The 25,345-nt window shown below is 46.6% G+C and overlaps 1 protein-coding gene across 1 annotated transcript in view; it reads right to left on the bottom strand.

Moving 5' to 3' along the window:
* Nucleotides 1-25,345, bottom strand: part of LOC138300886 (putative oxidoreductase YteT) — a 1,004,722-nt gene that overhangs the window by 646,778 nt on the left and 332,599 nt on the right. The window contains exon 5 of the mRNA XM_069240740.1: nucleotides 13,060-13,161. Within this exon, the coding sequence (XP_069096841.1) occupies nucleotides 13,060-13,161 (102 nt within the window). The remainder of the gene's footprint in view (nucleotides 1-13,059; nucleotides 13,162-25,345) is intronic.

Genomic DNA, 25,345 nt, shown 5'->3' with positions numbered 1-25,345 from the left:
ATTATGCCACCTATGGGAGCCCATGCAAAACCTCTCTGCAGGCCTGCCCTTGCAGCCTGCGTGAATGGGTTCATACACCATTTTGACTACAGGTCACTGCACCAAGTCACTGTAAGTCACCCCTATGGTGGGGCCTCCAAGCCCAGAGGGCACGTGCAGGTACCTGTGTGTGTGGGGACACCCCTGCATGAGCAGAGGTACTTCCACAAACTCCAGCTCCATTTCCCTGGATGTTGTGAGCGCAGGGATGCCATTTTATGCATGTACTGGACATAGGTCACTACCTATGTCCAGCTATATAATGGTATCTCTGATGTTTGGTATTAAACATGTCGGGATCAAACCCCAATACAGTTGCCAGTATTGGTTGTATGATTCCATGCACTCTGGGGGCTCCTTAGAGGACCCCCAGCATTGCTCCTACCAGCTTTCTGGGGTTTTTCCAGGCAGCTCAAGCTGCGGCTACCCCTCAGAAGGGTTTCTGCCCTCCTGCTGCCTGATCAGCTCGAGCCCAGGAAGGCAGAACAAGGATTTCCTCTGGGAGAGGGTGGTAACACCGTCCCTTTGGAAATAGGAGTTACATGGCTTGGGAAGGGTAGCCTTCACAAGCCACTGGCATGCTGTGACGGGCAAGTTTCAGGCCCTCCTTGCATAAACCATTCTGCACTGGTTCAGGGACCTCTGGTCCCTGCTCTGGTGCAAAACTGGACAATGGAAAGAGGGGTGACCATTTCCCTGTCCATCACCAACCCAGGGGTGGTGCCCAGAGCTCCTCCGTAGGGTCCCTTGATTCTGCCATCTTGAATCCAAGCCGGGTAGAGGCCTCTGGGAGCATCTGTGTGGCCAGGTCAAGCAAGTGACGTCAGAGCCCCCTCCTGATAGGTGGTCACCTGGCTAGGTAACCAATCCCCCTTCCAGGGCTATTTAGGGTCTCCCTCTTGGGTGGGTCTGCAGATTCGGCTTGCAAGATTCCAGCAGGACTCCTCTGCAACCTCTACTTCGACCTCTAGCCAATGGAACTGCGACTGGACTCTCCAGGAACCGACAATCTGCATCCATGACAACAACATTATTTCTATGGCTCCTTCCAGCTTCTCCAAAATTTCCCTGGCTGTGCATCCTCTGAGGGTGGTATGTCTTCAGTTTGCACTAGAAGGAAGAAGGAATCTCCCTTGGAGTGAAGGAGTCATTCCCCTGCATCCGCAGGCACCAACTGCAACGACGACAGGCTGCATGGATCTCCTCTCATCCTGAGCTGCGTGGATCAGGCATCATGGTTGGTGGTCTGGGGGTCACCTTGGTTGTCTCTACCAGCTGTCCAACTTTGGTGAAGGTAAGCCCTTGCCTTCGAATGCAGGACAGTACCCCCATGTACCACATCTCTTGCAGCTACCAAGGCTTGTTGGCATCTCCTGTAAGGGATCTTTCATGCTCTGTGTAGCCCCAGCCTCCAGCACTCTTCCCTGCGATGCACAACCCTCTGTGTGCTTCCCCTGAGGCATGGACCCCCTCTTCAGTTATGCTGCGTGGGCTCCTCTGCGACTCCAGGGTCTTCTTCCAGTGGGTCTCCTGTGAAGGCTGCCTTTTCTTCTGTGGACTCTCTGCCTTGCTGAGGGTACCTTGAGACTCTCCTCCTGGACCTTGCTGGTCCACGGCAGTTCCACTTTTCTTCTACTGCGACTCTTGCCTTTGCCATGGCTTGTTGGTGGCTTTTCCACGCCAGAGAAAGACTGCAATCTTCCATCTGGCGTGGGACGTTGACTGCATCCTTCAGGAACTCTTCACCAACTCCAGGGCTGCATTGCTGACCCTCTTCGTCCTACCATGGACCAACGCTGCAACCACAGACGGGTGGGTAGTGGCTCCTGCTACCACCGGACACTCCTGCGACTTCTGGACTTTGTTCCCTTCTTTTTCAGGTCCTCCTCTTCAGCAGTCCATCACCGGATTCTTACAGTCTTGTCTGGGTGTTGTATTATCTTCTTTTAACTCATTTTGGGTGGTTTGAGGAAAATCCAGTAACTAACTCTGTTCTTCCTGGTAGCTGTGGGGCACTGTGGTACTTATCTTTTTAGGTTCCTAGTTCCTCCAGCTCCCCTCTACAAATTCCACTTACCTGGGTGGGGGTCCGGCATTTGATTCCATTTTTTTTAGTATATGGTTTGAGCTCCCCCTGGGTCACTACTGTCTATTGCAATTTGCACTGCTTTCTACTGCTTTGTATACCTATTTCTGTTTACTAGTGTATATATCTAGTGTGTTACTTACCTCCTTTTAGAGGGTTGCCGCTCTAGTACTTTTTGGTAATGGTGTCACTAAAAAACTACCTTTATTTTTGTAACTGGGTGTTGTATTCCATGTGTTTAAGTGCTGAGTGACACAGTGGTATTGCATGAGCTTTGCATGTCTCCTAGATAAGCCTTGGCTGCTCGTCCACAGCTACCTCTAGAGAGCCTGGCTTCTAGACACTGCCTACAGTTCACTGATAGGGGAACCCTGGACCTGGTATAAGGTGTAAATTCCAATAGGTACCCACCACATACCAGGCCAGCTTCCTACACCCTCCATATCCTTATCACATAGCATGTGCCTTGGATGTTTGCATTCTGTGCGAGCACTAGAAATCCAGCATGGTGGGAAGAGGGATATCTTGGAAAGGATGGTCAAACCAACATGGGTGCCGTTGTTGATATACTGATATCTAACTATACAGCATTTATTTTTGCGGTAAGGTCATGCATTCATGGTTGTGTATGCCTATGCATGACAGCTTTGAATACCAATCTGAAGTGACGCCACAAAGAAGCAGAAATGGTTTCCCTGGGAGAGAGCTCTAGTAACCTGCACTTCCATAACTTTCTATTATATATATAATTTTTATTTGGTATATCCTTTCATTTCAACGTTGTCCGCTCCAAAGGCAACGTAGAAAGCCATTATATCACACTGCTAAACTCATCCTTATATTTGTTTGAAATAATGTCATAATCTAAACGCGCAGCAAATGAGGGTGTCATTTGCTGCCGCCACGAATTACATTTTAAGCCTTTGTTGACTCGAGCGCCATTGTGGGCTTTTGTTGCCGGTGGTCCCTTCTTGCGGGAGCGTTTACCGAAAATCTTCGAGGATAACCGGTAATCGACCACGCTTGAGTGATTCCACTGAACATTGTCTCTGTGGTTTCATGAGGTCACTCACCGGTACCTTACAACTCAGAGCATTAACGCTGCAGACGGGAATTAAATATTACTGTGCACTACTATCCCTCGGGGCGATATGAACCAGTCTAGCCAGGGACTGGCAGCCAGCGCAGCATTTTCCAGTAAACCGCCTGCCACGGCCCTGCCCCTGCGAGCTCCAGCCAGAAGGCTATTAGGAAAACAAGAGACGACAATATCGTCTCCGCCACTTCCGGGCAGGACTCCAGCTTCTTGGGACAGCTGCCAGAGGAAGGCTGTGCCGGAAGTGACGCCAGCACGGCTATCCTTTACAGGGGGTGAAACCCCCTAGATAAAGATCCTTTGGGGGATGGGGAAGGATGCTTCTCTTCCCTTCTCTGGAAACAGTTAAAGGTGCTCTGCGAGTTGTCCTTCCACCCAGGCGTGCCTGCAGCAGGGTCCATGGCAGCGGCTTTCAAGGCGCTCTTAAAGGCACACGCACGGAGGAATTGACTACTCATCTGCACTCCAGCAACCCAATGGAGACAGGCAACCTCGGAGACGGCTTTCAGCCTTCTGATCGCGGAGACACATGCAACTGTTAATGATGTTTCAAGAGTGGAGGATGCAGCAATGATTATTTTGCATAATAATTGGATGTTTACATCGATCTTGCACTGCTTTGATTTTTGGAAGCAGGAGGAGAAAGGTGATTTTTTTTTTTTTTACTGTTTGCTTTATTTTCTTAATTACTTTATAGTCGTACCTTTGCAGTTTCATAATAAAACCACACGTTTGATATACACCTTAACCGACGTTTGTCGTAATCTACCAACACCAATTGATATAATACCCGAACTGCATTTTGGTATAACCTTTCCATACTTCCGTTTTTCAACCTGTTTATTTATTTAGAAGCAATAAGACGTCCACCAGAAACGTTTTACACCCACGTTACCCAACACCAATCTGCAATGCAAAATAATCAGCGCGAGCTTAAATAGGTACTTGCCCATGAAATACATCGTTTATCAGGTTTAATTTGCCTGACATTTATTCAACAACTCCAAATCGTATCTTTCAGGTGCATACTTATTTCAGGCTCATATCAACATTTAATTACAAATTAGTTATAGAAAAACAGCGTCACCGAATCCCACCCATATAAAAGGATGACCCACTACTATCCTCGCGCATCTCTCACAAACGTATAAAATAGGACCAGACCCCAGCTAATTGTCAAACCCAGATACGTATGTTTTTAGTTCAAAGATTATAACAACCCTCTCCCCCATCTTAAAACATTTGACTTCAAGCTCTTGGAATTCCGAAATCACGATTGGGTTCCTTCCCTAACTTAGCGTTTACATAGTGGCAGATATATTTTTTTATCTTCTGGGCGCACGCAATAAAGTGCCACGCCTGCATTCACAGTCCATTAGTTATCTAAATACACTAGAATGTTCGCAGAAAATTGCTTCTTTTGTTCTTGTTAACCTCTGGATTTATATAGCTGACAAGATAAAACTGTAAACGGGGCACTGGGTCTTCCTCTATCGGTACTGCAGAGAAACCCGCCTCAGCCTTTGAAGCCTGTGCATCGGCCATTATCTCTCTCGCCTTCCTCCTCTTCCTCTTAAAATGGCTATGGCAGTCACCGTGGGTGACGGCAACAAAAAGCGCAAGTCTTTTGTTCCATCGAGGGGGATATGGCCGGAACCCAGCCTCACTATGATTACTGTTTGTACAAGCTTGATTTAGGTTATTTCGGCGGTATTTGTTCGGCTTCAGTATACAAATGATGCTCGTTTCGCGCACACAAATGTGTTTTTCCTGACTGAGCATATTGAATCAATGCCCTTGTATATTTATTTTTTAAACGTGTTCTACCACCTCCGCAACCTATTGTTTTTTCCCTTTACTCTTCTTCCACGTAAAACGCATTTTTTACACCTTCAATGATTAAAAGAAATTATTGCAGGGAGCTACACGTCTACCTAGCAGGGGTACATCATTCTGAGAGTGGCCTACTAAATTGCATTACATTGTTTCTTACACCGTAGTCGGCGCAACTCCCGCGCTCTGACTCGCAGTTACGGACCACAAGGGGTAGGTTTCTTATAAAAAAAAAAAAAAGCCCTTTAGGTGAACTTTGCAGTTCTTGTACCGCACGTCCTTTCGGCTTCTGTGCACTACACAGACCGAACTAGTCAGGTGAGAGGGGGAGGGGCAGCTCTGTTCTCCTGTCTGTTTCCCGCGCCCCCACACATTTCAAAAACTGGGCTGCTCGTTTGTGTACATGTCGCGTACCACGTTTCTCGTGCCTGCATGGCGCTTATGTGGGATTATTGTAATTGTGAACATCTTCCGTATTATGCTTCTTGAGGGCATTTTAGGCACAAATCAGGCGCTTCAAGCTTGTTAGATTCCCGTAATGAGGTTCTAGTTTTGCTGAGAATCTCACACTTGCGCTTTAGTCTGCTCGTATGTGTGGGCGTTTCACTCTGCACGTGTTTAAGAGCACTTCACATTAGAGTTCTCGTGTGGTAGGATCACACAGTATACACAATGCTGGTTTGTAAGCACCTCACACAATGTTCCCAGGTTAATGAGCCTCCCTATTCAACGCTTTGTGTTTTTAAGCCTTCTCCACACAATGCGTCCCTTGTTTGTGACCAGCATATACACCAATAATACCAAATGCTTTATGCGTTTGTGTCTCCCACATACGTTGGTTGTTCGTGCTTGTGTGCATCTCCTGCACGACTGGTTTGTGACCTTCTCGTGCGGTCTACTCATTTGCAATCTGTTTTCACACACTACACTTGCTGCATTTGCAAGTACCTCACTGGCCTTTTGTCTGTGTGCAGCCTAAATACCACACTTCAGGGCATCAGCCACACATCTCGTACGGTAAATCTCAGTCTGCTCATCGTCTGTGTGCATTTCCCCTCTCCAAATCGTGCTTCTCGCGTGTGTACCTGTATCTCACACACGTGCATCCTAGCAACTGGCACACTGCACGCATCTCGCCCACGCAGTGTGCCTCTCGCTTTGCACCGCACATACCAGGCTTCTTCCATACGTGTCTCGCTGCTTCGCTTCTCATGCCTGCGTGCATCTTAATGTACTGGGTTTGAACCATCTGATAAATTCGCCTTCTGTTATGTGTCGCTGCACACTGCTAGTCAATACAATAATTGCATTTTCTGGACCACAGACAATACAAAATGGGTCCAAGTCTCCTTGCGTATACCCAATCGAGTTTGTGTGCCACACTAAAGGCAACTACACGAGGAAAATATCTCGTTTCCGTTTGAACACCAGATAGGACGGGTTGAGGCGCTCTAATGCCCGGACGGGGAGTGTACGCGCTCTATAGATGCACGTCTTCACATCCACGTGGGGGGGGGGGGGGGGTAATAGGGTCACAAAGAGCTGCTACGTGCCATGTATTATCTATTTTGTGGACATGTATTGCTCACGAACGATTCGTGGCGCACTTGATTTTCTGGTAGTGTTGCAGGCAGCCTGAGTGGGTCTGTCCGTGTGGTTCTTGCGCCCATTAGAAAGACAGGCGACTGGGAGGCCTTCGGCGCTGCATTTCAGAAAGAAACCGTTTTATTTCAACACGCTTCTAGCTCCGATGTCCCTGCAGATGTGCAACACTCCTAACATACTGCTTCAGTGCACCTGGCATCCGGAGTGGTCTAAAGATCAAAGGTCCATGTTATCTTTACGCAGAACGAGCAGGCTCGAGGTGGGCAATAAGTATAAACACGAGAGAAATTTGGACTGCGAGCAAATAACAGCATTTAATACCACCGTTTTAGGTTTTCGTTCCTAATCTCAGCGGTTAGTACCGTGCAGCTCTCCATATTGGCATCTAAAAAAATAGCAACGTTTTTTCGGTAATTAGATACCTAAAGTTTCATTGGAGATGTATGACATTAAACGCTTATTTACGAAGAAGCTAAGGAGGACCATAAAATGAGTTATTTACGAGAGCAGATGTCAGGTTACTGCAGACGAGGCGGCAGAAAATGTCAACAGCGCTGTGTACAGCGTGTGTGACCTTGGAATACAAGTCACCGACTCGTACACGGCCCTAGTGGTAATCCTGGGTCCAGTGCAGACATCCGTCTAGTGGCTTGAGTAGGCAAACGGCATCAGACAGCACTGGGCGTCCAACGAACAAGATCTGTTTTAAGCGAACGCGCTATTATTTGGATATATATATTTTTTAAATTAAAAAAGTAACATCCTGGCAAGGCTTCAGGCTACCACGGAATGGCGGGCACATCATTAAGAAATCAAATCGACTGCTTCGGCGACAAGGGGCCTGCCTACCCGGGGAGGATTCAGGGTGACAGAGAGCGAAAGAGAAATTGAGTGACGTGTCGAGTTGTGGGTGAGGGGGTGAAATAAGATCCAAAAATGTGCGTTATTGACCCTGACTGCGAAACGCCACTTGCCACATTTTCAAAATGCCTGTATTTAACGATAAATCTTTTGTTAAAAACATACTTTTAGTGTTGTGTTTATTTACATAGCGCTAAGTACTGCACGTCTGCTGTTTCATACTGTCTAAATATACGGTGTGACTATCACACGAACAAATGTACTGAATTTATCCATCTTGGGAGGGTGTGTGCCTTGTCACATTTCAAACTCAAGAACATCACATTTGTCAGCGGTGAGCGTTCTGAGCCTGAACTATCCGTTAGTACTTATTTGAGTCCAGACTAGCACAGTATCCAGTTAAAAAGTTCCCGGAAGTCTCGAAGTAACGCCAGCTACAAAGTATTTGCATCACTGGGAGAACAGAAGGTTCTCAATATCAGCCTCAGGCTCCGACAGAGGAACGGCCAAGAAGGCGGCCAATCAGTTTAGAATTTATGACCTGGGGGCTGCACACACCTCCCTTTGTTGCCTACTCGTAACCCATTTGAGTATACAATTACTGGCATTATAGTTCACCTCAATATAGGCAGTCACTGGAAATATGCGAATCTATAGTTGCATTTTTCCGAATAATTATGGATTTGCCTCATAACGAGCTGCTTAATGTGCAGATCAAAGGTTACTAAAAAAGCGCCAAAATATGGTTCTACCTAATAGGGGGCCGTTTCCAAAGGTTGACCTTTCAGTCCCGATTGCTGATTTCAGTTGTCAAAACTGATGAATGAAGGGCGCCGTTGTCTAGGTACCGAAAACATAGAACCGTGTATTGTATTAGATTATGCCACATAATTTGGCCCTTTACTGCAGCATAATTCCAAAGGGCCCCGAACATAAGCACTTCATGCCCAGTTCACAAAGTCAATTGTGCATTTAGTTCAGCTCACACCCGTAAATGAAATGGCTTTATCTGGCAGTGCAATGTATTCCCGTTCCTTTACCCCCACAATGATGTGATGCTGCGCGTGAGTAAACACTACCATGGGCGGGAAACTACACAGTGGGGATTGCCCTGGAAAGTTTGGGGACACACAGCTTTGACCCGTTCCCACCCTAGAATTAAAAAGGTAGATTTACTTCAGTCAAGTACCACAGTGAAATCCTTTCCAGGGTAGCAAGTGGAATACGGCCCCTCCATCCCCCATGCATTGGGGGGAGGGGGGGGCGGTGGTGTGAAAAAAATCTCATGCTAAATCCAGTAGCCATAGCAGCCATATTTTCTAGGCCTTACTGATGCACTAAAGGGAACTGTGACCTCGCAGCAAGACGGAAGTTGTGCTTGGCTTATGTATGGGGGATTTTCAAATGTTCTGTGTTTAGAATAACAACGGCCGGACTCCTTGTTTAGATACAACTGAAGGACGTTTGCTCTGAGTTTAATTTTCTCATGATCTCCTTCTAACCCCTGCATTCTAAACTATCAAAAGTAGTTCGGAATAGTTTTGCGACAGTCAGAAGTTTACTCCTGAAACCTCTGTTAATTCTGTAAATTTGAACCCATGCGAGGTTGCACACTTACGGGTACAGATTCACGATCGACTTCAACAGTTTCGACCTTATAAATGTGCAGAATTCTTGATTTACGGTTCTCCCAAATTTCCAAGGGTTTGTCTGCGACCCTGCACCACCTGGAAAATAAGTGATTCTCTGTCAGAAACCCTTACCCCTCGACTAGCAGCAATTACTCCCAGAAATTGGATTTACTTCAGCCTCTGAAGGGAGTAAATCTCAGACTGTTTCCAGTAGACGATTACCCACTATTTGTGGATGTTTCCAAATGTCCAATGGCCTTTCCACCACAGGCTGTCGAGTGCCCACCCATAAAGTAAGGCATATTTACCTGAATTATTAGTGGGACATTATTGCATGAGTGGGTGCATTTACTACAGCCACTTCTCTGCTTACTTTGCACTCCTAAGTCAAACAACTTGCATGTGTTGTTTTCTCACTTCTCAAGACCTGGCTGTTCGAGCAGTAGCAGCACCCACCCACCCTCTCCCCTCTCAGCACCTTGAGACCTTCATGGGTGAGTAGTGCGCTTTACAAATCCCCTGATTGATTGATTGATTGGTTTTGTAATTTGCATTTACAAACACCCAGCTTACTGAATTTGTTCAGGGTTGAACTGACCTATAGGACAAACGGGCAGTGCCAGAACGGCTGGTCTGACAATTCAGTTGTGGGTCTGTTTTATGGTCTTATGGGACACTTTTTACTGTTGATTTCCTCTCGCACGTTGCAAACTCCCTATATTGGAAGAGTATGGCCGGCGTTTCGGAGCTCGGCAGCACCTCTAGTGGCAAGTGCGCATATCTGCCAAACTTGAACATTCAATTATTTAGCGCTAGAAAACCCCACAATGGCAGATGTGAGCCATGAAAACATCAAGTAACACAAAATAGCGTCCAACTTACTGGGAGTTTTGCGCCTGTACGGGTAGTCTCACTACTCTGCCCAGTGACGAGTCACAACTCTGAGTCCCTGGACCCACCTCTGTGCCCGACAGAAACTTCTAGGGAGAGGAAAAGAACTTTCTTGCACTCGCTATGTTTTTTAATCAGATATCAATAATTTATCAATATTGCAGTCCACTTGCGCAACCACTAAACCAAGCGCCCAAGACTGAGACTCGTGGCCACAAGGATATCGGATATGTCACCCTAACGAAGAGTGACGGCGGACTTTATTTCCCAGTTCTTTAGGAGTTACTGGGAAAGGGCTGGATATGTGTGCCGGGACACGAACAACGAAGGTCGCACACATCCCTGCAGCAGGGTCACTAACCGACCCAGCAACCTTTCCCAACGGTGAATGGGAAGTTACACCGGCGCGCTGATACACATTTCATAACGCTGTTTTTGTCGGAACAGGGAAGGTTCAGGCAGCAGTGTCTTGTGAAACTGTTCGCGTGAATGTAAACTGCTCATGAAACGGCGGCCATGTTGCCAGACATGAAGAAATACGAGTGAGATCATTACAATAACAGTCTCGGCAACCACAGCAGCGCCATCTTCCTGGTGCGGTTCCATTAGACTCTGAAAGGGGCGGCGGTCGCGACAGGACTGCGTGGCCATTCTGGCCTTAATCCCGTTCTCTAAATCTGTTATTCCACTGTTGACCCGGGCTCTGAAGGTAAAATAAAATGACAAGTAATCGTGCCGCACATAGCAAGGGAGAGGTCGGTGGTGTATGCTGTCATTGAGGTTCAGTGTCAGACGCTGTATGAGAACATGGACACACATTATGACCAACCACCGGGAAGTACACTCACCGCTGCAACAACTATTTATGCTCGAAATAAACCATCCAGTCAAGAGGCACCGGACAGAGGACACTGCGTACGTAGTCGCACCACTCTGACCCGTTAACACGGTGGTGATGTTTATTATGTTCAGTAATATATCACCTGCTTTAAAAATCGGTCGGCGTCTGGCGCGGCTCAGCCGGGAACATCTGACTAAAAGGATTATGGATCTTAGGGCCATATGTACAAACACTTTTTCCCATAGACACAGAATGGGGAAAAACCTTTACTACATCTGGCCCTTGATCACGGCAATTGGAATTACGCGGTAAAGGTGTGCGCCGGGGTGGACTAAACTAGGCAGGAAGAAAAGACAAATTAGGCAGAGTAATGCGGCACATTTTGCTGTAGTATTACTTATTTATTTTACACAAGTAACACTGTCTTGGGTAATATTAATTCGTGCCAATTTAACACCCACTTAAAGCAATTAGCAACAGAAAGATGACCAGTCAACCTTTGGAAAGGCCTTCCGATCGCAGGAACAGATATACACGTTTTTTATGGTAATTTTAGATGAGTTTAAACTTCAAACACATTTAAAAAAGCGGTAGATAATGCAGTAGATGATGGATTATGTGGCAGATGCGGCGTATCCATACTCATGCGTAAAATGCCCTTGTCTTGCTGCGTTGGGGTCGTGGCAAGGATCCACGCTTAACCAAGGTATTTTGGGTCATTACTTATTAGCCTCACTTGCACATCAGAATGACCTGCGGCTAAGGAGCTAGTCTCCACCCTGTGTGTTAAGCACCAGGTCGCCCTCCATCTGACCCCTTCGCCGTTTGCTTCCTGCGTTTTCTTTCCCCCACAGGAAGCAAGGCCATGTGTCTTTGCTGGTGCGCTGACCTCTCCTGTCTTCGAGGTCATATGCGACACAGCAAGTCGATATGACAGGACGGTCCCAGTAGCGAGGGGCTTTCTGGAGCACTGTTTGGAAATGGGTCTTGCCAGCTTTGTAGAGCAGGAGGTGCAAACTATGAGCCAAGCTAGGCGCCAGAACCTGGGTGGAGTCCGCAGATTGTGGAGTCAGTGTATGGGTCAGATGTCCTTGCACAGCAAAGCTGCTTTGCCTAGACTGGGAGAGATCCTATGCGTTGGCCTGTAGAAGGCGGGAGCTGGGTGGGGTCGGGCTTGTAATTTACATGTTACCATATTAAGTGGTATAAAATATGGATAATTGGACTAGCAAAGAAGATAAGGATGTGAAATTTCAAACAAACGTGCCAATATTTGGGAAATCTTTATGCAAGCCTGCAATTTTTTCCTACCACATCAGTGCACTACGTTTTAGGCAACAATGCACATGTAATCAAGGAAATGATTAACTAACAGTGCAAGAGAGCCAATGGCATCGGAAGGCTGACCCATTACCCAGTATGTATGCCTGGAACACTGCTTATGGTCAGTTTAAGCGTGTGGTACACTTTACCATTACTACCACATGCAAGGTGCACAGATGTGCGAGCCACTGACTTAATTAGCATTGTCTATAGGACATATCATTGCAAAAATTTAAGGAGGCTGAAAATACTTCAAATGGGGCCAAAACGTATAACTAAAAGGCTAAAAAGCTCTCGAGGTACCTTAGTGTTACAAAAAAACAGTTATTTTTCATTCAATGAAATGAATTCCATAGCCACTAACAACCTGTAATCATAGGCAACATCCCACCTGAACAGTAGGGTCAATGTACCGCCATAGTCCGCACACTTGTGTCCAGTATACCATACATGTTCACGAATCGGTGACTACATTTGGGAAGTGTAATACACTTTACCAAGTAAAGTGGTTCCAAGCAGTGAGAAGGGACAAAGGAACACAGGGAAATGGATATACCCACATAAAGTGCAATATTGCACATCGCTTTTGAAGTTCCGTAGTCATACACCGTGCTCCGTGTACACCCCCTGCTAGATTCAAGGAGTGTGGACGGTGCACCCCCGGGTCGTTCACACCTGATGCCTTCAACAAAGCACATGGGTAACAGACCTTAAGTTTGGGTGTTTTTTAAGATCACAATGTTTAACATATATTTAATATCGTTCTTGTTGATATTAATTGATGGGAAACGGCATTACAACCTTCACTGGGAGTTTAAAGACCAGTGACGTGTTTAAAGAAGATGTCCTGTACCTTCATCCGCTTGGGGAAGTGCACGGCGAAGTATGTGTAGCACTTCCCACGGCTCCCTGCACCCACAAGGATAACGTCGACACAGGGAAGATCTTCCTGTACCTGTATGAGGGGGAAACACGTGGCTGATTTTAGAAACCGGATAAAGCAGGTGATTATGTTTGACTTCATTATGCATCAAATATAAACAGAAACATGAGCACATATGAACTTCTGTAGAACAGATTAATCCTAGAAACGCCCTCCATAGTTTGACATTGGACAGCGCCAGAGCGAGAGTTCCATTACAAAGCATTGCTTGTTCAACCGGAACAAAGCTTTGGGAACCCCCTAGGACCCCGATCACAGTATTTTCTCAAGCAGCCGGGGTAATTCCTCTTGCTGCACCAAAGCTGAAAGAATTTGTTGACTAATCAGTTTCAGCACAATACCATTATTCCCAATTAATATGTATGTAGTAGGATTCTTACTTCAACTCCCTGCAAATGCAAGTATGGAGGTCTGTGAAGGATAGTTGTCCTCCATATTTGTATTCACTAAATGCCATCTTTTCTCTTAAAAGCAGCCCGTGTCTCTTAGGGGTTGCTCTAAAACAAGCCAGCCAACAAGGGGAGTACGCAGTGGTCCTCTGGACCAGTGTTGTTCTCCTTTGCCCCCAATATCTGCAGCTGGAATACACGAAGTGAAATCTGTCCATCACAGACACCGTCCATATTCTGAAGGATGCCACCTGCTTTCACGTGATCGTACTGCATCAATGGTTCACAACCACAGCTCCATCCCACTGCACGAGCAACATCAGAACTGCTGTTCAAGCTCTCATATTGACGCATCTGCACGGCGGTAACACCTTGCTCCCTGGCCTTCCAGATTCCACACTGGCAACCCTTAGGGGCGTGCTACACACTGCCGCATATCTTATCCAGGGCCTAAAAAAATATAGTCACATCACCTACGTCCTGATGAAACTCCCTTGCCAGCCCCTATCATCTTAAAAAACCATCTCAATCATTTACAAAGACATTACACAAGCACCCCTGCTTATGTAGCAGACAAGTTTAGCATCTCTGGGGGTTCTCAGCACACCTGCAGCCAGGGCACCATCAGACTGTAGACGACAAATGTAAAAAAGAAACAACAAAGCTGCAGACATTTCCACATAGACACCCAAGGTCTGGAACTAGATTCCTGTGTCCATCATGACCACCCCATTGTGGCTTCAATTTAAGAAACAGTTGAAGATGCACCACTTTAAAGCACACTACATCATAATGCATCCACAGTCCGCAAAACAGCTATCTCTCCTATCACACCTCGACTTCGTGCTCGTCTTTGACCATATACAACACTCTGCCGATTTTTGGCTAAGCTTGAGCTATAGAAGTGCCACATTTATACGTTTCAACTCAAGAGGAGGAGGCGAGTCGTCCATCGCACACACCCTCCTCCAGATTTGCTGTCACCAAATACATTTTGTGACGCAGCTAATTTTGACTCGCAGAATGTCCCTTGTATTGCAAATTGTCTTCCATTTGCAAATCCCTTGAGTTTGCAAATAACAGGCTTTGCGACTCCAAAAAGGCTTAGTACATCTAGGGCCAGATGTAGGAAGGAAGCAATTTGCGAGTTGCAAATTGCGAGTCCTTCCGACTCGCAATTTGCAACTCGCAAATTGCTCTGCAGTACGGTGTCTCAGACACCGACTGCAACTCGCTATGGGGTCGCAATGACCCACCTCATGAATATTCATGAGGTGGGTCGCAAATTGCGGCCCCATAGCGAGTATAGGCACTCGCTAACATGGAGGCCTGCTGTAGTCAGCAGGCCTCCATGTTAGCGACCTGCTTTTCAATAAAGCAGTTTTTTTTTTTTTTAAATGTAGCCCGTTTTCCCTAAGGGAAAACGAGCTGCATTTCAAAAAATCCGAAACCTTTTGTTTCGTTTTTTTCAGGGCAGGGAGTGGTCCCTTGGACCACTCCCTGCCCTGAAAAAATATTTTGGGGTCCATTCACAAAGGGGAAGGGGTCCCATGGGGACCCCTTCCCGTTTGCGAATGGGTTACCATCCACTTTAAGTGGATGGTAACTGCGACTCCATTTGCGACCGCATAAGCGGTCACAAATGGAATTGCATACCATTGCGAATCGCAAATAGGAAGGGAACACCCCTTCCTATTTGCGATTCGGAAATGCATTTTGCGAGTCGGTAACGACTCGCAAAATGCATTTCTGCATAGGAAACACGCATTTGCGAGTGCCAAACGGCAAATTTTGCTGTTTGCGACTCGCAAAGTGCTTCCTACATCTGGCCCCTAGTCCCTTGTTCCAACATTTTTCAAACCTCACAAAAGGATAGCACACTAACACGCATCTAATTTATGGTGGCATTGTGCCAGCCCTTTATTTATTTAGCTGTTCTAGTTTTACAAGTTTGCCTTCTCGGCTTACTAGGACGACCTCCATTTACCTTCTGTGTTTCTTTTTTATGAGAAGGGGCTCATGAACGAAGACTTGCAAGTCTCATCGTTGCTTAAACAGATTAACATTTCTTTTCTTGGCCGCATGAGGTCAGTAGTGCGCTAGCCCGGTCCATGAGGTTGCTGAGAGCAGGAGGCAAGAGGAAATATCACCTCGCACCCTCAGCACTAAAGATCGCGCCTTTTGGCAGCATTAAAGCAGCCATTGCTTTGTCTGAAGCTCCATCACATTAAATATTTTAGCGCACTAGATACATTTTGCAACATCTCCCAAAAGTTAATACAGAGGCATATAAGTAGACCTCAATTTACCCAGCTTTTATCAGCTACAAAAATAACCGTATAATAAATATATTATATGGTAATGACAATTGAACCCTTTCACATCACTTAAAGTGAGCTGAGGATAGCACTCCCGTGGTCTTCAGCATATTCTCGTATGTAATAAACATTGGCAAAGCAATTAGTCCTTGCTTTTTGTACCAATTAAAAAAGGGCGTCAGTTCACCAAAATGCCACAGGTAGCGAAAGTGGCATCACACGCCACACCATTTGACCTTTACTTTGACTCAGACACACATGCTTACAGATTCACACACATTCGCGTACTCTCACATAAATCACTCACCCTCAAGCATGCATACATGCATTTAAAAGCATGTTTTACTTACCTTAGCTGCCAGGTAGGGTAATATTCCAGCCACTAGTACTCCATTTTTTGATACCAAAATAGTGAAAAATAATATTCTCTTTTTGGGTTATAAAAAATTGATAGAACACCAGGGAAGTGAAGCCCAAACTAACCTCAGCTGCTCCTGTGTTCCAGGCACTCATTTTGCCACCTCTGAGGCCAGGGGTCGCAAAGGCAGTGCCAGGGGCCAAGGGGCAAGCGACCCCTAAATGACGTCCATGCTATTAAGTTTGCCAATACTGCTTTGAGGTGGTAGTGCTGGAACAATTTTGAGAGTGGGGGGCGCTGCCATCAATGTTACATCACTGAAGTCACAGCAATTGTGAAAAATTCAAGGTCACATAAAGAACAATTGTAACAAATGAGCCACACACAATCAGCTGGCACTTGGTAAGGGTGTATGTAGCCAGCGATGCACTGGGAGCACACTGCAGCAAATATATTACTAAAACACGGGGTGGTAGCTCAGTGTAATTTACAGACAGCACATTGTCCCCTTGAAACAGCCACTAAATTTGCATAGGCATGCAGTGGTACTGATAAAACCACACAGCGCACACAAGATAATGTGTGGAAATTAGGTTTCACGGAACAGTTATTATCATCACACTTAAGAAGTACAAAAAAGTGCTTCATTTGTGCTTTCATATCTGCTATTTTTAAGATATTTGTACAGTTCATTTGTGGACATTTACTTTTTGTTATGTGTGAGAAAAGTACATCCTACAGAATATCCTTTCATATTCCATGTATGCCATCAATATTGCCAAATAGGTTAGCTTACAAAAGCCTCTGAAATTGAAGTCAGAGAAAGAGAAGTAAACAGCAGTCTCCATGCTAAAAGAATAAGCAGCAATTTGTTAGGATACATAGCCTGACATTTTACCTCTACCCCTGAAAGCACAGGAAATGAGACAAGATAAAAATGCATCCTTATTTTTCATTTACCTTCTGAATGTCAGCAGGGTTAGTTTGGGGTGTATGTTGTGTTATGTGAATGCTTGTCTGCGTGTATGTATGAAATTGTGCTGATGTTTGTGTGAATGGATGTATGCATGTGGGAATGGGTGTGTGTATGTATGTGTGTGTGTGAAGGCGGCGGGAATGTAGAGGGTGGTGGGGGGGCTTTGGAGAGTTGGGGGGTGGGTGGGACTAACTGGAGGGGGTGGGTGGGAGACCCCTATCAGTGACAGGGAAGGAATTAGGAAAGCCACAAAAACCATAGGCATAGGCGGGGTCATAATCCCGCAGGCAGAACAGTGACGGCCGCCAGGCTGGAGATGGATATCTCCAGCCCGGCGGCTGTTACCGCCATGGCGGTCGGAGTGGCACACCCCTGGTGTGTCAAAACTAGGGCCCTGAAAGGGAAGTCCCTATCCCTAGAAAACCATTCGCAGAGCGTGGATGATGGGTGGGTCGGCAAGGAATCTGCAGCTATATATAGTTTCCATCAGATAAAGTGTTATTGAAGGTAAGTAACTTGTTCATTTGATAGATACTCTTAGCTGCAGATTCCTTACCTTATTACGATCCCTGTAGACTAAAAAGGGATCGTAATAAGGCAGACAGGATATTCGTGACATTTGTGATATAGCAATCCCCTCTGCCAAACTCTAAATCAGGCTCTAAGATCCCATTGGGGCATAATGAATGGGGATGGAGGAAAGAGATGAGTAAGACCTTTGCGGAACTTATGTACATCAGGAGACTTGAACAAGGAGGGTTGATCTGGCACAAAAAAGCACAAAAAAGCAGAGACAGCAGATAAATAACCATTAAAGGTGCCCAAAAGCAGAATCCTGCTGGGCAAGGGAAAGAATAAACAGTAGAATCTCAGGAAGAGAGGTAGAAAGGGGATCAATAGACTTGTCTGTGCACAATGCCACAAATTTCTTCTCACAGGGGTAAACCGCTTTGTTGGAGGGACGCCTGGCTGCCAAGATGATGTTACAGACTTCAGGAGGAAGGTCAAAAGCTGTCAACTGCTGCCACTCAATCTCGACGCAAGAGGGGGAGTGGACAAGTGCAGGTGGAGAACCCTCCCTGGCTGCTGTGACAGAAGATCTTCCCGAAGGAGCAGTCTGATCAGAGGATCGATGGAAACGGTCAGCAGCTCAGGATAACAGGATCTCCATGCCCAGTCCGGAGCCACAAGGATTACTTGGGCCAGTTGTTCTTTGTCTTCTGAGAACTCTGGGCAGGAGTGGTGTGGACAGAAAGGCATACAGGAGGCCTGAATTCCACTCAAGACGAAAAGTGTCTCAGAGCGAGTGCCGCCTTGGAAACTCCAGCGTGCAATCCTGCTGATATGGCACATTCTCAGCAGAGGGAACAAATCTAGCTAAGGCTTTCCCCACTTCTGAAAGAGACCTTGCGCACCCCCTGAATGGAGATGCAATTTGTGATCCGGTAGGCATTTTCGTCTGAGTTTGTCTGCTCTGGTGTTCAGACAGCCCGGCAGAAGTTGAACCACCAGAGGTATGCCTGCTGTTCCAGCCATGTCCAGAGAAGTTTAGCTTCTTGACAAAGGGTCACCCGCCCTGCTTATTGTGGTACCACTTGGCAGTGGTGTTGTCCGTGAACACCTGCCCTATTTTTCTTTTAATACAGGGTAGAAAGACTTTTTGGCCCAATCGCAATTCATTAAACACCAGTGCACATTTTCGCAGTTCCGTCTGAAATCTAGACCACATCAGAGAGATTCTCCTGATGCTGCACCCACTGGAACTTCAGGTCTCACTGCAGAGCCTGCATATAGCATCTGATATGTGTCACCAGCAAGATGCAGGAGGCCATGAAGCCCAGCAGCCTCAGAGTCACTCTCACTGAAATCTAGGATAGAGCCTGAAACATCGGTATCATAGCCTTAATATCATGGGTTCACCGCTCAAGAGGCTAAGCACGAAACAGCACCATGTTCAGAACAGCTCTGATTAAAGGGAGCATCTAACAGGAAATTAGGTGTGACTTCTGCATGTTTATAGTGAACCCCAGAAAATGCAGGAGGTTCGCCATAGTCTGGAGATGGAAGATGACAGCCTGGGGTGGGCCCACCTTCAACAGCAAAGGCGACGAGATAGGGGAAGATCCGCAGATGAGCTGCAACTACTGTTATCACCTTGGTCAACACCAGAGGGGCGTTGGTAATGCCAAAGGGAAGCACGTTGAACTGAAAGGGCTTGTGGCCAACCGTGGACCGCAAGTAACATCTGTGGGCAGGCAGAACGGGGATGTGGAAATAAGCGTCCTTCAAGTCCAACGCTACGATCCAGTCTCTGGGGTCCAGGGTAGACAAAACTTGAGCAAACGTAGGCATTTTGATCTTCTCCTTATTGAGGAAGACATTGAGGGCTTGTCGGTCTAGAACAAGGCGAAGACCCTTGTCCTTCTTGTGAACCAGAAAGTAGCAGCATAGCAACCACAGTGTATTCTGGCACGGGGACCCTCCTAATGGCTCCCTAGGCGAAGAGAGCAGCAATTTCCTAGCGGAGAAGGGACAGGTGATCCTCCATCATCTGGTCATGAGATGGTGGCATGGAGAGAAGGATAGCCTTGAAGAGGAGGAAGTAGCTAGTCCACTAGCGTGACCCAAATCCTCATGTCAGTCTATTTCCTCCTCATAGGCTGGTATTATAAAGGGTCCAATGACCCCTCCCAGTCGTCCCCAAGCCCTAACCCATCAGAAAAGGGCTTACGATCAGATCTAGGAGGCAAAGCTTCTGGCGGCAATGACGCTGAACGATGCCAATCCGGCTCTGTGTCGGAGTAGGGGATGACAATAGGGATGCGCCATTTGTGGTGGCTGATGGTGCCAGGAGCATCGGGACTGGTGCCAGGGAAGCTCAAGGTGGTACCATAGGTGCTGGTCCAGATTCAGGACTGGATACCTGGGAGCTCATTGGTGCAGAGGTTGAAGTCGCCGGCGTGGAAAAGATGGGACACCAAAAGGCCTGAAGCTGCTCCAGCAAGGGCAGACTGCCCACAAATGAGATGCATGGCCATATAAAATTATCATAATTGGGCAGGGATCGCGCTGGCTCCCGGAACCTTGGAGAGGCGCGGAGTCAGCCCAGGCTCAGGTTCCAAATACAAGGCCTAGAATGACAACACTCCCTTGTTGCATCAGCCGATGGACGGGGAAAAGTCAAAGACAGTTTTGACTTCCTGCTCTTATTCTTGTGCCTTGACTTACCCAATCGCCCTGAGAACTTGGAGTGGGACAGTGACTTGGACTCTGCGACCAGTTCCAGAACCTTCCTCTTGATCAGGACCTTGACCTACACGGAGTCACGTGCCGGGCCACAATCAGTTTTAGGGACCACTCCCTGAAACTCTTTGGATGCATGGCCCAGCACCTGGAGCTCGACTTCATGCTCAAATCATTTTGTAGTCAAATTGTAGTCATCAAATCACTACTTAAACACTCTCACCACTGAAACCTATTGGCTCTGTCACTGCCTTTTTGTTCATGTTGTACAGCATCAGCAAAAATGTTGATGCAGTACAGCATGAACAAAGAGGGAAAAATGTGTGATTACATAAGCGTTTACGGCTAGGTCATTTTGTAGACCCATGCATGCGCCATGATGTATGAGTGCCACAGAGGAGCAGTCAGAACCTCATTAAGACCACAGGACAAGCAGGTGTTAGTGGACCTAACTGTGAGCGTTTAGGCCTTTCACTACTTATGTCCCGGGAGTCGACCTACTATGGGCTCTGTGCAACTAGGCCAAGTACCTCTTCAGCACGTGACTCTCAGTGGTAGCGTGGTTTGAGCAGTCCAGGGCTTCTCGGGGAGTGGGTAGGTGTAGGGTGAACACAGGTTCATAACTCAAAACATACTCAGCAATCCAAAATGTTACTGTCCAGTCAAATACTTGCTTTTATGTAGTAGGCAGTATTTATATATGAGCACAAAGTATACTACAGCACACCACAAATATTCTCTTCAGTCTTCATAAGGTAGGCACACTAGCATTACCTGGGTCACATCTCAAGTCCCTCTTCCCTTTATAAGGACAATGGTTATTCTCCATTTACGTGAGGTGACATCCAAGCTAGTGAATTCAAGTCTTAGATGTTATACGATTGCTTTGCAGAAACCAACGTGTACCCCTGCCATAGCATGTCAATCTGAACTACTTTCCCCAGAGGACCTGCGGTCCGGTAGTCGGCCTTACCCTCCTTTGCTGGAGTGACAGTTCTGAGGCCCCCAAAGTGCATCTGTCACAGCAGTGAGCAGAAGGCTGGATTCTGCAGTTGAGGCTGCAGGCATCCCCAGCGCTCCCTCGATCAGCAGTAAATCATATCCTTAGTCAGACTGCAGATCTTGGGTGATCCTGGATTCAGATAGTTAAATTGTTGCACTTCCGCAGGGCACAGCCTGCTCCTTCTTTATAGATGCAAACTGTTTTGGGGTAATGGCCCTTTCACTTCACCAAAGTCCCCTCTGGACACACAATGGGGATTCATAACAGTGCACACAGGGTGACGGCTCCTTCAAGTTATGGCTGTACACAAGACAATAGCCCTCTTCTTGGTCTAATGCTATTACAAAGCAATGGCCCTAACCTTCACCATGACCCCCACCATGGTAATGGGGTCATGGACTACACAAACAAGTTGTCGACCCTCTTCAGGCCATAGCGTGCCTCAGGGCTATGTCCCTTCTCTTCCTTAAGCGAGTCACCAGGAAAGATGACCCTTGTTGTTCACTGTGGCCCCGGCCAGGTAACCAGTTCTACCTGCAGGCCCTGGAGCCTTCTACAGGGCAACCACAGGCCCTCATCCACTGTACACCTCACAGGCATCTAAGCATCCTTACGCTGCACACATGTAGCCCTACAAGTGAAGTACCTCTCACAGCACTCGCACATACCAGCACAAAGCACACAAACCTGCACACGCTGTCTCCACATACTGTAGCTCTCACAGGCTCACACATGCTGGCATGGTGCACTCACAGATGCATGTGCTGCTCCTACATCTACCTTGATGTAGGCCAAGGAAGATCTATGCACACACAGCGGAATGGTTATGAGTGGGCCAAAAGGCTCTACTCCCATGTCACAGATCAGAAGGCATGGCAATATTACTTTATCATTCATTATACAAATGGTAGGCTATCACCAGAGCAGTAGCCCTCCACCAGTAGCCCTCCATCTCTATGAAAGAAGTGTGTTATGTTCACCTCCTGGTCTAACCAGATCACAATATGTGAGGCATGCCTACCTCATGGCGCACACACGTGACCTGTGTTTGTTCATGACCAAAAATTATTACTAAGGATCCAGCTAAAACTGCAGCTTGGGCACTCAAGGCAGGACTTCATGTTTAATACCATGCAAGCGACTGTTTCATCCCAAAAGGCAGCCTTTTTTAAATTTACTGCTCCAAGATGGATCGATAAATATAAAAATTCTAAATAAAGTAGTGTGAAAGTGCTTTTATTTAGAAAGAGAAAGGGCAGCAGCAAACAAAATAGGACTAAGGAATGGAGGTAGGGAGGAGCAGGTAGGAGGGAGGAATAGAAAACATGTGAGGAAGTGTGCAACAAGGGGGGTAGGAAGAGACATGAGGAAGAGAACAACACGGGGCATAGGGAGAGGCACTGAGAGTGGAGAAAGAGGCACACACGTAAGAGATCAACAGAGTGCAGGTGGAGAGATGCACACGAGGGAGACAGTTGGAAAACAAGTGCACAAGCATTCTCACAGTCGTTGCCTTGAAGTGAGCAGTTGAAGGAAACAAGTAAAGAGCCTGTTCTCCAATGGGAAGGACAAATAGAAGATGAAGAGGAGCAGCCATCGGATAAGAAGTAAGAAAGTGAGAGTGTCAATAAAGCTAACTAAAGCTAGCGATCACTGTCTAGCAGGCTCACCTTAAAAAGATACTCCTGGCTCTTCTATCCCAGCTAAATGGCATCTTTACTCTCTTTATTCTCTAAATTCTTTAACAACAGCTGTTCAACCACCTGACTTCTTTCCTGTTTATTTACTGTCCAGTAACGTAACAAACCGTTAGGGCCCATCCCCGAAAAGTATGTTGAGGAAGCCACCACCACTACATCCTAAACATCTTGTCCCCTGTGTAAGGGAAACAGGCCTGTTAATTATGGGGCACGGACATTTTGGTGTATGTTCTTCTCCATCACTGAGGAAAACCTACTGTATATGCTGCTTAGATGCTCTTTGTTGAATCTGATATATTTCAAACTCAGTACCGTTGGACATTGTGGTGTATAATAAATATTGAACACACCTCGGGAGCACTTGCAATCAGGGCTACAGTGCTGTATTTTCCTTTCACTTTCTTCTCGTTCACTTTCTCTCTGCTCTTTTTGTGTTTCTTTACAAGTTTGCTCTCTATCTCACTTTCTCGTGCTTCTGCCTCTCTGTTAGGTGTCTAATATCCACCTATGTTTTTTACGACCTGCATGTCTCTCTCCCTCTCTGTCTGTTTTCTCGTTCCCTGGTATTTCGTTCCCTGTCCTGTTGTTATTCTCCCTACGGTGTGAAGTGGCACATAGTCACATGGGCGCCTTTTCACAGGATTTTTATATTGCATCACTAAAATGGGGCAACTGGGTTGCTTTCAGCAAACTGCAAAGCACATCTGACGGAGCAGATTTTCCACACGCAACAGTAGTTTTTACCTATGCCTGCTGACATTGCATAGGTGCTTGAGGGTCCCCAGCCTGTGGGACAATTTGTTACACCCCCGTCACAGTCTTCTGGTTTCGATGCTCTGAACTCACTAAAACTGTCCTGTTTCATGTATCGACGTTCACAATCTTTGTTAGCACAACGCCTCTCCTATATTCTCTTACTCCTTAATCAAGCTGTTTCATTTGAAGTTGTTGATCATGCCACACTACCCTCCACTCTCGAATCTTGTTATCACAGACTTGGTATTAAACAGATTTTCACATAATCACTCTGATCCTACTTTGTCAGCATCTGTGTTTGCTTCTCCATCACCCCTTACCTCAACAAGTTAGCACCGCGCAATGCTCAATCCTAGGGCCTATCCTCTTCACCGCATATACCGCAATCCTCAGCCATTCATCAGATCCTTTGGCTTCTCTTATCTCTACGCTGACGACAGATGGGGCTTGGGGAGGAGGGCACAAAACAAAAAAAGACACACTCAAAAACCTTACCTGCCACATCGCCTCCAGTTCACCGCTCTTCTGGGTCCCTCGCTGAAGGCCCAGGGTCCCAGCCTGCCCTGTGGCCAATCCTAACGTAGCATGACAGCAGCAGGATTAGCCTGAGCGCTCTCGATTTGAGCTCGCAGACAAATTGGGAGCCTGTGCCTGCTCTTTCCAACCGATTACACAGTGCCAGGTTGGAGACACCTCAGAGTGCATGTGCACTTGGCGGACCTGAAACCTCCGGACAAAGACACATGCGCACTGAGGGGAGTGCTCCTACCACTCCCACTGTTGCCTTTCATCCCCATGGCCCAGCCCCCAAAAATTAAAACGATAATAAACATAGCTTATTATCATTTTATTTTTCAAGTTTGCAGCTGCTGGCGGGGAGTGACACTCCTCCACCACAGCGGAGGAGCCGCTGGTCCTATAAACACCTCAGAGCTGCCTCTGGATGGCTATCTCACCACTTACGCTGAATTAATCCAAAACTGATCCCATCTACTTGCCTGTCACTTGAGCATCCATCTCCCTTCTCACCTCTATCCATTTCTACCCACTCTGCCGCAATATCAGGCCTCTGGCACTCTCAGCCAGGACATGTAAACATTCATAACCAACACAGCCAGCACAGCTAGATTTCAATATTTGCAAATCTGAAAAAAAACTGTACACACTATTCCTCCTACACAATATTCCCACAGATACCTTCATTTATCTAAGCAGACAGGACTATTATAAAAGTTTTCAAGTGTGTCTTCTCAGTACACTTCATCTTCATTAAAGAAGCCAATAAACGTCATAACAAGGATCCTTATTATTCTTCTTATACGTTTTCCTACCTCCAGCTATAGTCATCAATTTAACTGGCTGAAAGCTAAGAATAGAACTCTCTATAAGTTAACAATCTGGCCTCTTAAGATTTAATTGGCTCCATCCAATCCATCTCCCCTTAATCCTCAAC

Source organism: Pleurodeles waltl, chromosome 6 (assembly GCF_031143425.1).
Source record: "Pleurodeles waltl isolate 20211129_DDA chromosome 6, aPleWal1.hap1.20221129, whole genome shotgun sequence".
NCBI classification, from domain to species: Eukaryota; Metazoa; Chordata; class Amphibia; order Caudata; family Salamandridae; genus Pleurodeles; species Pleurodeles waltl.
This window is presented reverse-complemented; position numbering and strand designations above follow the sequence as displayed.